A 13,999-nucleotide genomic window follows, 5' to 3' on the forward strand; every position below is an offset into this window, starting at 1 on the left:
AATAAGAAAAAAGGAAGGAAGCATCAAGTAAGAAAAACTATTTATTAAATTTGCAAAAGTAAAATAACTTACTGTTCAAACATTCTGGAAAAAAATATTCACATTCAGAATAAAAGCAGAGTCAGAATTTGGCATAATAATTTTATCTTGCTTTATATTTACTGTACACATCTGAAGGAACACCAAATATCAGGCATTCGTTTTTATAGTCAACAAGGAGTTACATTTCTCTGCAAACATTTCATGTCCATAGATTCAGGTACAAAGTGCAATGTTTTTTAAGGCGAATGAACTGAAGTCTCTCTCATTGTTATTTTCTGTAGGTGGGAGTATAGTGTAAAAAAAGTGTACTGTCCAAGTTCTTAATCCACTTCCTCAATGGTAGGTCCGGAGCTGCTGCCTTGCCTGGCTTGAGCACCACAGCCTGAACCTGGCATACCTTCTGGCATGCCTCCCTGATACAGCTTGGTAATGATGGGTTGGCACACCTTCTCCAGTTCCTTTTGCTTATGGCTGTACTCCTCTTTCTCTGCCAGTTGGTTGCTCTCCAGCCAGGCGATGGTCTCCTTACACTTCTCAGAGATGAGCTTTTTGTCCTCCTCACTTATCTTCCCTTTCAAGTTCTCATCTTCCATCGTGCTCTTAATGTTGAAGGCATAAGATTCTAGAGAGTTCTTGGCAGCAATTTTCTCTCGCTGTGCTTCATCATCAGCTTTGTATTTCTCTGCGTCTTGCAGCATCTTCTCAATGTCCTCTTTGCTCAGACGACCTTTGTCATTTGTAATTGTGATCTTGTTTTGTTTGCCGGAGCTCTTGTCCACAGCCGATACATTCAGAATACCATTGGCGTCAATGTCAAAGGTGACTTCGATCTGTGGCACACCGCGGGGAGCAGGGGGGATGCCACTCAGTTCAAATTTGCCCAGGAGGTTGTTGTCCTTGGTCATGGCTCGCTCACCTTCATACACCTGGATGAGGACACCAGGCTGGTTGTCCGAGTAGGTGGTGAAGGTCTGGGTCTGCTTGGTAGGAATGGTTGTATTGCGTTTGATGAGGGCGGTCATGACTCCTCCAGCTGTCTCCAGGCCCAAGGAAAGTGGAGCCACATCTAGTAGGAGCAGGTCCTGCACAATCTCTGACTTATCCCCCATCAGGATAGCACCTTGAACAGCAGCCCCGTAGGCCACGGCTTCATCTGGATTAATACTCTTGTTCAGTTCTCTTCCGTTGAAGAAGTCCTGCAGCAGTTTTTGCACTTTGGGGATACGTGTGGATCCCCCCACCAGGACAATTTCATGAATCTGTGATTTGTCCAGCTTGGCGTCTCTCAGGGCTTTCTCAACGGGCTCCAGGGTACCACGGAAGAGATCAGAGCACATTTCCTCAAAGCGGGCCCTGGTGATAGAGGTGTAAAAGTCAATGCCCTCAAACAGAGAGTCAATTTCAATGCTTGCCTGGGTGCTGGAGGACAGGGTGCGCTTGGCTCTCTCACAGGCTGTTCTCAGCCTCCTCAGGGCCCTCTTGTTTTGGCTAACGTCCTTTTTGTGCTTGCGCTTGAATTCCTCCACAAAGTGGTTAACCATGCGGTTATCAAAGTCCTCCCCACCTAGATGAGTGTCACCTGCTGTGGCCTTTACCTCAAAGATGCCGTCATCAATGGTGAGGATGGAGACATCGAAGGTGCCACCTCCAAGGTCGAAGATGAGAATGTTGCGTTCTCCGCGACTCCCTTTGTCCAGGCCGTAGGCGATGGCTGCTGCTGTTGGCTCATTGATGATTCTCAGCACATTGAGTCCAGCAATGACCCCGGCATCCTTGGTAGCCTGGCGCTGAGAGTCATTGAAGTAGGCTGGGACGGTGATGACGGCATTGGTGACTGGGTGGCCCAGGTACGCCTCTGCTGTCTCCTTCATCTTCAGCAGAACCATAGAGGAGATCTCCTCCGGACAGAAAGTCTTCATCTCTCCTTTATAATCCACTTTGACCTTGGGCTTTCCTCCTTCACTCACCACCTGGAAGGGCCAGTGCTTCATGTCAGACTGCACCACATGATCATCAAAGTTCCTGCCAATCAGCCTCTTGGCATCAAAGACGGTGTTCTGGGGGTTGAGAGCCACCTGGTTCTTGGCAGCATCTCCCATCAGCCTCTCGGTGTCAGTAAAGGCCACGTAGCTGGGGGTGGTGCGGTTCCCCTGGTCGTTGGCGATTATCTCCACCTTGCCATGCTGGAAAACCCCCACACAGGAGTAGGTGGTGCCCAGGTCAATGCCGATGGCCACTCCTTTAGGTGCCATGTTGTCAGACCCTCAGGAACCAGTGCTGAAATATTCAGGCGAAGCAGCTGATGTGGAGAAGTGTGTCTGCGGTGGTCTTCTCAGGGATGCGATCAGATGTATCAGGCTGGGAAGTCTCTCTGCTGAAGCTGGGTAGAGATTCGCTCTGATGTCGGTGTGAAGCTGCTCTTGCTCTCTATACAGCGAGCTGTACCGTGTTCTACGAACTGTCACATTCCCGTGCATAGCTCGCTTATGAATAGGTCGAGTGCTGACGTCACGAAACTTCCAACCAGTCACGGCGCGGTCCTCTACACGCTTACCGTGTCGCATAGCAACTTTCCCGAAGTTTCCCGAGTTCTCCGCAGAGACAGCCAATCAGCGAGCAGCTACATTGAATTCCGCCGGAGAACCTTCTCCACCTTTCCAGGCTGAGACCGAGCTGTCCAATCAGAAGCCTCGGGCTGCCGGAGACGTCAGGGAGGCGGAGAATCTTCGAGACGTTTCCAGAGCTAGCTGTCAGTCAGTGACACTGTCAGCCAATCGGTGCGGAGGGCGGGGCGGGAGGACGTAAAGTCTGGAAGGATCCCTGGAATGAAAAGATTGTACTCCTGCAGATCCTCTAATATGGAGATCCCGGAGAAAAATATTGCAGCAGGGGTTGAGCCGTTGTCTCGGTGCGGTGCGGTGCGGTGGGGTATAAGAAGGTTATATGGAGCCCATTTCAAGTCTATGAACAGTGCAAACCTTTTTATGTTTAATGTATTTTTCAGTTTAGGATGGAGTAGAAAAGAGTTTAACCACTTGCTGCCCAGAGCAATTTCTTACGTTTGCACACACACGATAAAATCTGAATTGTTGGCTAGAAAACAGCTTCAGACCCCCAAGCAATGATATATTTTTCTGAAAGCAGAGGCCCTATAGAATAAAAAGATGCTAGTTGCACGATATTTGTGCAAATGTTTGTCAAACAAGTATTTTTAGGATAAGATACACTAAAATAAAATGTACTGCACAGAAACAGAATATAATGCCCAATTGTTTGGTAAAATATAAAAGTCGGGGTCACGCCGGGTAAATAGATACCCAACATGTCAAGCTTTAAAATTGCGTGCGTCGCAAAAAAACTACAATAACCAAAATTTCACATAGGCGACGCTTTAAATGCTTTCACTGCTTATCAGTTTAGTTCTAACAGTGATTGATGGCCCTAGAATGATTGCTCTCACTCCGACGCTTGCAACGCTATATAACGTGTGGCACAATTTTTTTTGCCCGTAGGCGCATCCGACGCCTGTTTGCGTTGTATGTGTGTGCATGTGGGGGGCGGGGGACTTTAAGAAATTGTTTTGCTCTTTTTATTCTTTTTATGTTACTTTAATTTTTACAATCTTTTTTTCTACACTCAGCTTTATTTCTATCACATAAGGGGCTAACTAGCCCCATATGTAATAGCAAATATAATGTGACAGGTCCTCTTTATGTAGTAACAGTAGAAAGGCATCATGGCACACTCACAAACCAGCATGTAAAACAACTTGTCTCACCACTAAGGACAATGACAGAGGTTTGGATACATGTCTTCTGCAAAGAATGTGTAAGCCGCACTGCCGCGCCAAGGCACCTCTTATAGTGCGGTCCTAACTCTAAACTATGAGAGTCTCCATCTTGGAGCACATAGGGGCAGAAGATATCAAATTGGGTGCAGGCCTGTCAGGAGGACGCCTGTTGGACTACTGTTCAAAGCCCATTTCGTGTGCATCTTACTGTATAACTGGTAACAAATTGTTGAGTGCGTTTGTCGTTTGTTTTGCAGGTCCTCTTTATAGACACATCAGAGGTCTTTTAGACCCCTAATGTCATTTAGGGACCCCAAAGAAGCTGATGAAGCAGAGATCTGTTTCATCAGCTTCTTCTGGTTCTAGGAGCCGGAGGCTGCGCCCAGTGACACCGGTAGTGATGTAATGCACATCACTTCCGGGTCCAGTGATCGGAGGAGCGCTCAGCGGCTGGAAGCCGCTGAAAGGGGGGGGGAGCGGGACACGGCGCCGCACTGTATAAGCGATCCGGCGCCTGTACAGTCGCTGGATCGCTTGTATTTAAACAGCAATCGCTGCCGTCAGAATAATAATAATAAAAAAAACAACAATATAGGAATGAATAGCTAGATTGCTATTGGCTATTTCAATTTGCAATATCCAATACCAAGCTGGCTATTGCACCTGCCCTCTACTGCTGTTAATCAGCAGAGGAGGACCTGATGGAGAACTTCTGGTCCACCTCTGCTGATTGACAGCAGTAGAGGGCGGGTGCAATAGCTAGTCTGCTATTGGCTTTTGCAAATTGAATTAGCCAATACAAACTTGGCTATTCATTCCTATGCTGTTTGTGTTTTTCTCTGACTGACAGCGGCCAGTGGCCGGCGGCTCCGATGTCAGAGAAAAAAACGAAACAAACAGATAGCAGGGAAAGGTTTACTCTGCTAGATAGAGCAGAATAACCCTTTCCGGGAGAAAATGTTTATCTCCCGTGCGGCTGGGAGCCGCTGTCTAATAGTGGAAGACTCCCAGAACGTCCGGGAGAGTTGGGATGTCTGATAATGATGATTGCAATGGGTGATTGGTCAGTGCTGCCATGTGACTAATGACAATCTCTTCTCCCAGGAGAAAGAAGGCTCAGAAGAGATTCTCATTGGTCAGCTCCCCCATAGGCTGTAGTCAAATAAAAGTCCATAAACCCATCGCACTCCTAACCGTCTAGTCCAGGGGTAGCCAAACATGCAACAAGCCCTGCATCATGGGATTTGTAGTTTCACCACAGCTGGAGGGCCGGTGTTTGGCTACCCCTGGTCTAGTCCCTTAAATATAGCGGGTGCAGTGGTGACAAACTGATGGCGCTGTCACAGAATATATAGATGTAAGGACACGGGCACTCCAAAATTACTGAAGAACATGTATTTTATTGACACATGTGCATATAATCATATAACGGCAACATTTTGGGGTCACGCAGGATCCCCTTCAACATGCAAAGCCATATAACGATCACATGATACATCAACATGATGATGATCATGTCATGATACATGACACCCACTGCTCACAAAAAATGGCCAGAATAACATGAGTGTTGTTTTGCTTGCAGAGGACCGAGGTTCAATCAAAATCTCCAACTAACTCACTGCCGGTGCTCAGGAAGAATGGAGCTCTGTACAGTTGCGGTGCGCATGCGCGCATAGCGTTTTCAGAATACTCATCGAGCTTGCCATCTGCTGAATATTGTTAACATGCAGCTGTACAGAGCTCCGTCAGTCTTTGTGTTTTGCAGTCTAGTCAAAATCTCCAACTTGCAAGTACCCGGCAGTGAGGTAGTTAGAGATTTAGACAAGTTGGTGCTTTTGATAGAACACCGGCATTACTGGACCAATGTAGAAGCAGAGTGTCCTAAATCAGGGCAAAAATAACTTGGCAATATTTTTTTTTTTTAATACATAAAGGGGACGTTTAACAATAGAAAGTACTTGGAGCTCCGCTGTAAAATATGTGTAGCTTGTCTCTGATTTTTTTTTTTTAAAGCTTCAACATTCAAAACTAGAGCACAGCCGTGCTGAGACTTCACAAAAATGGCCGCCATAGGACTTCTTCCGCCACAATACTGTGGATCATCACTCTAGTGTCTGAAATGGAAAACACATAATAAGCTTTGTGATTGGTTGGCGTCTTCTCGCGAGGATTTACCGGCATTGAGCACAAACGTGAAGCGCTCGTTGAGTTGTGCGAGGTGATTGTAGCGGAGATCAGCGCGGAGCGGCGGGTGACGTCACCATGGTAAGAGCGGCTGCAGGTGGCCGTGACCAGCGAAGTCGCATGGTCTGAGCATGTGTCTTCCTGAGCTGGCTGGGATCTATTGAAGGAAAATGCTGGGACTTGTAGTCCCAACAAGGCTTTTACCATCATATCAGCCTGTCGGTTCATGATGGGGCACATTTGTAAACAGCGGGGGATTTACTTTGTGTACATTCGCTGCCATTTGCTTGTGCATCCCAGAATGTGACTGCAGATGAGAATATTAAAGTAAATCTAAATCAAAAACCTTTACTTTTCATAGTGGATAGAGTAGTGGATGCCTGACAGTATTTTTTTGCTGCCTTATGGCCCAATTCAAAATATTTTCTTTCACTTCCTGTCCTGAGGCAACAACAGGAAGTGATGGAAAATCTCTCAAAAGTGAGCAAAATTACAGTTGACACCATGGGATCTATTTATAAGGCTTCCAGAGCTTGTTCCTCTGGCAAAACTGCCGGCACATCCGTCCTGTGTGATTTAACCAGTTGTTGTGAGAATGCAACAAAAACAAATGTTAGAGTATTTTCTCTTCTGGTTGAATGTTCTTCAATAGGCTAACGGAGTAGTAAAGTCCCAGTGTATCCTCTCCTGTTCTACCATCCGCATTGTAGTAGGCATACATACTAGAGTTGTTGTTGATCATGCAATCAAAGCTTACTTGAAAAAATCCCTTTTATGTAGTGAGTGCCGCCTTCTGTCTGCCCATCACTTCCAACATCTTCCTGATTTCCCAGTGTGCTTTGCGTCTCTTTCCCTGCTGCTTGATGTGAGCCAATCTCCATTTCTCAAGACTACATAACCCATCATGCATTGCTTCCAGCCAGCTGTGATAATGTTACGTTGTTCAGATGCTGAGTTGTAGTTCAGGAGGCAGGAGAAGTGAGAGAGGTGACACCAGGAAGTGCATATTCACAGGGCTGAGTGAAATGGTGTCAGAGTGTTGAGGAAGTCCATCCTATGGGCATCTTCAGTTTACAGACTTCAAGTTGGATCTGGTAATTCGGAACGGGGTGGAAGTCTTGGAAATTCAAAATGGAAATACAGACTTATTGGCAGATTTTGACCAGAGATGCCCTTTAACCAGCTGTTGTGAGAATGGGGCAAGCTTGCATGTTCATGCTGTTATTTCCCTTCTGGTCGCATTTTCTTTAAAGGAGAACTATGGAGATGAGTGCTTTCCACTCACCTCATAGTTCTAGCCGACCTGTGACAATGAGACTGTCACAGGTCGGCTCAGTAGATCGGGAGGTGAGGGAACACATACCGGGTTCCCTCACCTCTCGATCCTGTCACGGCAGAGAGCTGGATTCCCCCCTCTGATAGCGCTGACTGGTGGAATGGACGGGGGAGGGGGTGGGTACAGCTGGCTCTGTCTCTGTCTCCTAGATAGGCAGAGCCAGCTCTCACTCATGCAGCTGGGCGGATCCAGACATCTATGTCGGGATCCGCTCCGGCTGCAGCGTCTCAGTATACCGCGAGCTGTAGCTCGCGGTATACTGAGCCTAGGGTGACGGGAGGATGCTAGTTTGTGTCCTCCCATCACCCTAAGGAGAACTATGGGGAAAAGCCCTAACCCCATAGTTCTCCTTTTTTAATAGGTTCATTCATACAGAACAATGAATGAGGCCAATACCACATTATGGCCACTAGATGGTGCTGAGGATCATAGGAAATAAATACATGTCGGTAATAAGATACAACAATGTTACAATTCTAGAGATTTCTGAGGGGAATGAACATACAAATGGTAACACTGACGTTATGAGGATAGCGGGGCGGCTGTTTGCCACATCCCATTATCATGGAACATGAAACGGTGAAAACTGACATTGGATAGAACTCTGTATAATGTTATGTGACCCCCATAGATTGGGATCTGAAATATTTGCCATTGATTTGTTTGCCTTGTTTTGTATTTCTGCAGTTGTTTTACTCTTTCTTCAAGTCTCTTGTGGGCAAAGATGTTGTCGTGGAGCTAAAGAATGATCTGAGGTGAGTATTCTGTTCAGTCTTCACCCTCTGACAGCTTTTCGTGTTCAGTTGCTGGGGATTAAACAAAGTAAAAAAACACAGACAAAAGATTGGGGTGAACGTGTGCTTTGGCCACACAAGCTTGTCCGCTCTTTCTTCTGCTTTTGAACTAATTGAACTTTCCTCTTCTTCCAGTATTTGCGGGACTCTGCACTCGGTGGATCAGGTAAGATTGCAAAATTGTTTTCTCTCTTGGCTGTGTTTGAAGTATTACTGTACATAACACACAGTGGTGGCAGATTCCTATCGCCCAACACCCGGGGCTCACAGTTGGGGGGTGCCAGTCAGGTGTTTGTTTTTTTTCCTCCACATTTAGCCCTGCAGCAGGACTACATGTAGAGCAGGGGAGCTGCCACACCTTTCGTACAAGTGATCTGGGTGGCTGTTCAGCTGCCCAGATTGCTAGTAGTAGCTTGCTTGTCCGTCCCCCCATAATCACCTTTCTCCCCACCCCCACCCAGCTGAAGGTGTCGACTAAAGGTTTGTCTACTAAAATCTAGCGGGTTTGGTTGGTCATTTAAGAATTTCTCTAGAATTTCCAATCTTTCTATACTCGGGGAGTAAACATCTGTTATCCTGTTATTACTTCTGGTATTAAGGTTTGAACACGCAATGCAGACACAGATGTAACTGTTGTGATATGTAACATGTCTTTATCTTAAAATCTAGAATAAACCGTCTTATGAAGAAACAATATTGATTATTGTTAAGAAAGGACCAGACATTAGATAGGCATTGATTTAGAACTACTTGCATATGAGATTCTTCATTCTTTCACGCAGAAGTGCAACTAAAATATTCAAATGAAAAACTATATTGGCCATAATGCCATTGCACATATTAGCCGTCCATTCAGGGTGGAACTGGAAGTCAAGAGATTAGTTCTGATTGGATCTCTTCCTAACATTTTAATCTTGTTTTAGTTGAGTAAAATGTCAATATATTTTTGTTATAGTTTAATCATCATAGCTTCGTTTTTATTTAGTTTTAGTCTAATTTAAGTCACTGAAAAAGTGTTGCTGAAAACTATGCCGAAAAATTTTAGTTGACAAAATTAACACTAATGTAAAGTGATGAAGTGTTACCTCTTAGGGCCGGCTCACACCATCTCCAGTGCGTTCCGACACAGTTAGTGGCCGGGAAACGTGGGCATTGCTGTGCCACGAGCTCTGGCGCAGGCGATTGCACTGTGGGCAGGGCGGCATTCACTTTGTAAACCAATGCATTCCAGCCACTAACAGTGCTAGAACGCACTGGGGATAGTGGGAACCCGCCCTTAAACTGGAGATCTGCAGTCAAAGAAAGGGCCTGGTGTACAACACTGCTAGAACTCCCATCAGATGGTAAAAGGATGCCGGTGCATATGATCAAAGTGTGTGTATCCAGAGGGGTAATGTAATCCCGCAGGGAAAGTCACCCAACTCATGGCCAGCAAGAAGGTTAACCTCTCAGTGAAGCTAGGTATGCAAACTGTTGGTAGCGGGCGCTGCAACTGTCACTCAATGCGAGAAAAAAAAAATAGTCCTCCTCAAAGCTTTGAGTGCCAGTTGCAGCGCCCGCTACCAACAGTTTACACATCTTTTTACATTACCATACATATTGGAACATTATGCAGCAAGTATTTGGATTCATTAGATCTTTACTAAACCGCAACAATGTATTTACAGATTAAGTGTAAATCCCTTTTAGCCAGCGCTTAGACGTAGACTACAAGCGGAGTCTGATCTGAAATGCAGCTTGAATTGCTCATTTCATTATGAAAGCTTCTTGCCTGCTTGTCTGAGTTCAGTACTTCCTGGGCCTGGAAAATGAATGGAGCAAGTAAAGTCAGATCTTCTGATCTGCAGATTTGTTCCAGGCGAGTGGCTCAAAGTCTGTAAGGCAGAGGATCTGCATGACAGCCAGGCAGCTAGCATCTTCTGATGGGAGCCCTCAGTGACGGCCTCTATATTGCTTTAATTTCCTATTCTCTCTTTTATATGTAATCCATGCTAATGCAATGTAATACTTCTGCATGTATTTTCAGTATCTAAACATCAAACTGACGGATATCAGTGTGACAGACCCGGAGAAATATCCACACATGGTGAGTAACCATTTCCTTAACTGCTTGTGTCTTTGTAATATCCCCTTCACACACCGTACCGATGTACCCCAGAATCCAAGGGGTGCTGGAACAACAGGTGGATGGAGACACCGATGGCAATCTAGAAGATATGTTGTCCAAAAGCACACCTAGCCTGATGAAGGGGTCCTGTGAGGCTCCGAAACGTTGCATTCACATGTCATGCTAAAGGAATACGAATAGAGGACGTTCTGAAGCAGAATGGTGTGCGAACAACATATCTTCTAGATAATCTGCAGTGTACAGTCACGTCAGCCAGCCTGCACAAGTCAATCACAGGCAGCAGCTGCACTCATATCCAAACAAAACATGCATGCAGGGCCGTATGTGCCTCTCAGCACATGTAGCCCTGTATGCTTGTAGATAGGGATGCGCCGATACCGGGTACAAGTACTCGCCCAAATGCTCCGATACCAGAACTTCTGGTCAGAAGGAGATCTCCTCTGACCGGCAGGGCCAGAACATGGAGCCGGATTCCCATCCAATCGGCATGGATCGGTTAAGCATGGAGCCGGCTTCCCGGCTAGTCAAGAACCCGGGCGGCAGGTAATGACATGCCGCCTGGCTTCCTGGTTGCCCAGGAAGCCGGCTCCATGCTAACAGAAGTACCGGTATCGGGGTGTTTAAATAGGCTGAATGGTGACGGCTGTATGTTGCAACTGGCACTCCCAGCAGAAAAATACATGTGTGCATTATACAACTGTTTCCTGCCATGTGTATAAGACATGCAGTGGCAAACAACCCCCCCCCGAACACTTTAAATAGCAGCCCTGATGCCTCAGTCTTGTGTTTTGTGCACATCAGCAGGCATTTCCCCTGTTACAGGATCTTGGACACCTCCCTCTATCCCAGGGGGCTACTCCCTTTCTTAGGCCAGCTGAAAAGACGGACCTTGCCCTCTTGGAATGTTGGTGGGGACCCCTGGCTGCTTCCACTTTTGGGGCTTAGTGCCTGCACTTTCCCCAAATGTGTACATCTTGCTGGTGGTAGAGGGAGTAGCACTGTTGTCACGTCTGACAATTTGCTTCCAGCGGTGCCAGCATCAGGGAAGCCTGAAACCGCATGGCCGCACTCTGCTGTAGGTTGGAGTGGTCTGGAGCGGTTTGTCTTGCGGTGCTCAGCCATCTTCTTGCATCCGCAGACAACTTTCCAGTGAAACAGACGGCAAGGTAATGGTTGCTCCTGCATTGGTTTCAATATGGAGGACCCTAATGTCTGTCTGGTGGTGAGACGTGGTATACATTCTTTGCATTTCCTATTCCCTGTTAAAGTTTTCTTCTATATAGGGTTGCTGGTATCATTTTTCTTAATGCTATAACCACTTTATTGTCCATCCTTTCACCTCTTTAACTGCAGAATTAGAAGTGGAATGAGACAGATTTATAAGGATATTAAAAATAACAAAATAATGAACAGTAGTAAAATGCGAATAAAACGGCCCAGAGTGAGGCTATTGATCAAAAGATATTTAATGGTAAAGGAATCCTATACAAAAGAAGCTTGCATGCTGCCATTGATAACCTTACCTTATCAAAGTGCTAATTACCTGGCTGTCATGACCTTGGGAGTTCTGACTTCACTCTGACATTTGTTATTCATGCGTCTGTTTTGGAGCCAATTGTACAAAATCGGTAAATGGTCACTCGCACTCCAACTTGATGCAAAGTCAATACCTTTTATTGACTGGGATAGTGTCTCACTTATAGCGAGCCAAACACGGCCAGACAACTGGCAGTTTTAGAAAGGAATATATTACTTCCATTACACGTCAACTTTAAAGTGAGCCTGTCAGGGTTGCAGTTTTCAGTCACAGTCCAGGCTTCCATCCAGCATTGTAGGCTTCCATTTCTAAATGGCAGCGGTGCATGTGCTTAGTCAGGAGTATCAGTTTGTAGTGCCGCATATGTGTGCTCTGCTCCAGAACTTCCACTCCGGCATTGAATGAAGCCTTGGCTCAGCATCTTGAACCTTCAGAAGTCTTTGATTTTTCTTAATCTGCCTTTTGCCTCTTTCCTCTGACTTGGCTTTAATACTTTTGCTCTCTTGGACAGCTGTCTGTGAAGAACTGTTTTATCCGGGGCTCTGTGGTGCGCTATGTCCAGCTTCCGGCTGATGAAGTGGACACTCAGTTACTCCAGGACGCAGCAAGGAAGGAGGCGGTCCAGCAGAAACAGTGACCTACTGGGGCAGACTTCTTCCTTTTTTTTTTTGTGTCTGACGAGTGCTGTTTGCCTTGTTTAGACTGGTCTATGTATCCCTTCTGTCAGACGCAGTCAAGCTCTTGGACAATTATCCAACATTAAACTCCTTTTTCTGCAGGCCAATGTGACAACCTGCTGGAGATGAAGACTCAAAGTCCACGATCAAATAAATATTGTAACTTTTTATGTTTTTGTTTTTTTTATTTTCGTTCTACAACTGTACAGCTTGAACGAAGGCCACAAGAATGCTGATACTTGACAAAATTCTCTGGGCTCGTTCTGCAGGCTGGTGCAAATGTTTTTGCTTATATCTTGAAGGTCTTCAGTTGTAATCCTGAGTTTCTGATTGAGTCATTGGAGCTGATCCACTCTCCTTGGGGAGGCATAGTCTAGATCTCCAAGGAGTGGGAAAGCCACATATAGAGTACTAGAAGGTCAATTAGCCTTTAACACAATGGGGTTGATTCACTAATGGCAAATGGGCTGTTCACTTTGCAAGGGATTTTCCCCTTGGCTTTGTTATTGGGGTAAAAATTCACTTTGCAAAGAATACCCAATCATGCGCATGGAAAATAGATTTGTTTGCACATTAGATGTCAGAACTTCTACAGAGCTTTAAATCATTCATTGAGCTAAGGGAAAACGTCTTTCAAAGTGAACAGCCTTTGTCTGCTGCTTCAAGATCTGAGCTATGCGCCCCCAAGGAGAGTAGCTCAGGAACCGGTGGGGTAAGGTGGGCATTTAAAGGATAGATTGACAGTTTTTCTTTTAATTTTGTCTTGTCCCCCCAATTCATCCCGGCTTCTATTTTCTTAAGACGCCAATTCAATTTGAAGAGTTTTATTTTTTTATTTTTCTTGAAGGTAACCTTAATTTTTCTTGAACCTGAATCACACTTGGGAATGGAGCTGGATTGCCGGGTGTCACCAATTCCTTCCTGAGACTTGTGGATAAGCTGTAGATGGCACTGTACAATACAATGATAGCTGTCCCCATCCGCAGCTGTCCTCAGGCCATTCGCATGTAATCACAAATGCTGCGATTACCTGCAGATGACCGTACCTGGAAGCTGACTGTTTGCTTTCAGGTGTGTTTGTTCGCAGGTAACGGCAGGATGTGCCATTACACTTGAATGGTTTGTGAACAGTGACAGGCAGTGACATATGTTATTGGGGGGGTTTATCAAAACTGCAGTAGAATCTGGATTAGTTGTCCATGGCAACCAATCTTCTTCTCTCTTCAGTTTGTTCGTTCAGATAAGCTATGAAAAGGAGAAGCTGTGGACAACTGGTCCAGATTCTGTCTGCTCCAGTTTTGATTTCCCTTGTTCTATTATACAGCGCCTCCCACCCAGAGCTGACTGCTTGAGTCTGACAGAGGACTTGCTGAGACCCATTACTGGCCCCAGTAGCAAGTGTCAGTGGGGCATTGCAGAAACAGAGCCAAAACAGTCTGAACACTTTTGGGTAGGAGCAAACTCATTTATTAAATATTTTGTGTTTTTTTTTTTTTTTTTTTTTTTAT

At 45.6% G+C, this 13,999-nt stretch overlaps 2 protein-coding genes across 3 annotated transcripts in view; one reads left to right on the forward strand and one right to left on the reverse strand.

Annotated features, from left to right (window-relative positions):
* LOC108790401 (heat shock 70 kDa protein) overlaps positions 1-2,471 on the reverse strand; it is a 19,489-nt gene extending 17,018 nt beyond the window's left edge. The window contains exons 1-2 of one of the 2 annotated variants that reach the window (XM_018560654.1): positions 431-2,389; positions 363-400 (exon numbers count right to left, since the gene is read on the reverse strand). In XM_018560654.1, coding sequence (XP_018416156.1) covers positions 363-400; positions 431-2,294 — 1,902 coding nt within the window. In that variant the 5' untranslated portion in view covers positions 2,295-2,389. Of the gene's footprint in view, positions 1-351 lie in introns of those variants that run through there. The other variant, XM_018560653.1, reaches the window with a different exon arrangement.
* A 3,540-nt stretch (positions 2,472-6,011) lies between these two features.
* LSM2 (LSM2 homolog, U6 small nuclear RNA and mRNA degradation associated) lies at positions 6,012-12,480 on the forward strand. The gene is made up of 5 exons (XM_018560647.1): positions 6,012-6,100; positions 8,043-8,110; positions 8,285-8,315; positions 10,176-10,235; positions 12,326-12,480. The coding sequence occupies exons 1-5, from the start codon at positions 6,098-6,100 to the stop codon at positions 12,449-12,451; spliced, it is 288 nt and encodes a 95-aa protein (XP_018416149.1). The 5' UTR covers positions 6,012-6,097; the 3' UTR covers positions 12,452-12,480.
* The last annotated feature ends 1,519 nt before the right edge of the window (positions 12,481-13,999 follow it).

The sequence above is a fragment of the Nanorana parkeri genome, unplaced genomic scaffold (assembly GCF_000935625.1).
Source record: "Nanorana parkeri isolate BGI_ZX_2015 unplaced genomic scaffold, ASM93562v1 scaffold470, whole genome shotgun sequence".
Taxonomy (NCBI): domain Eukaryota; kingdom Metazoa; phylum Chordata; class Amphibia; order Anura; family Dicroglossidae; genus Nanorana; species Nanorana parkeri.

Excerpts from the sequence above, each read along its gene's own strand:
- LSM2 (XM_018560647.1), top strand. Across the intron at positions 8,316-10,175 it reads CTCTGCACTCGGTGGATCAG|TATCTAAACATCAAACTGAC; the intron begins GTAAGATTGCAA and ends ATGTATTTTCAG. Across the intron at positions 10,236-12,325 it reads CGGAGAAATATCCACACATG|CTGTCTGTGAAGAACTGTTT; the intron begins GTGAGTAACCAT and ends TCTCTTGGACAG.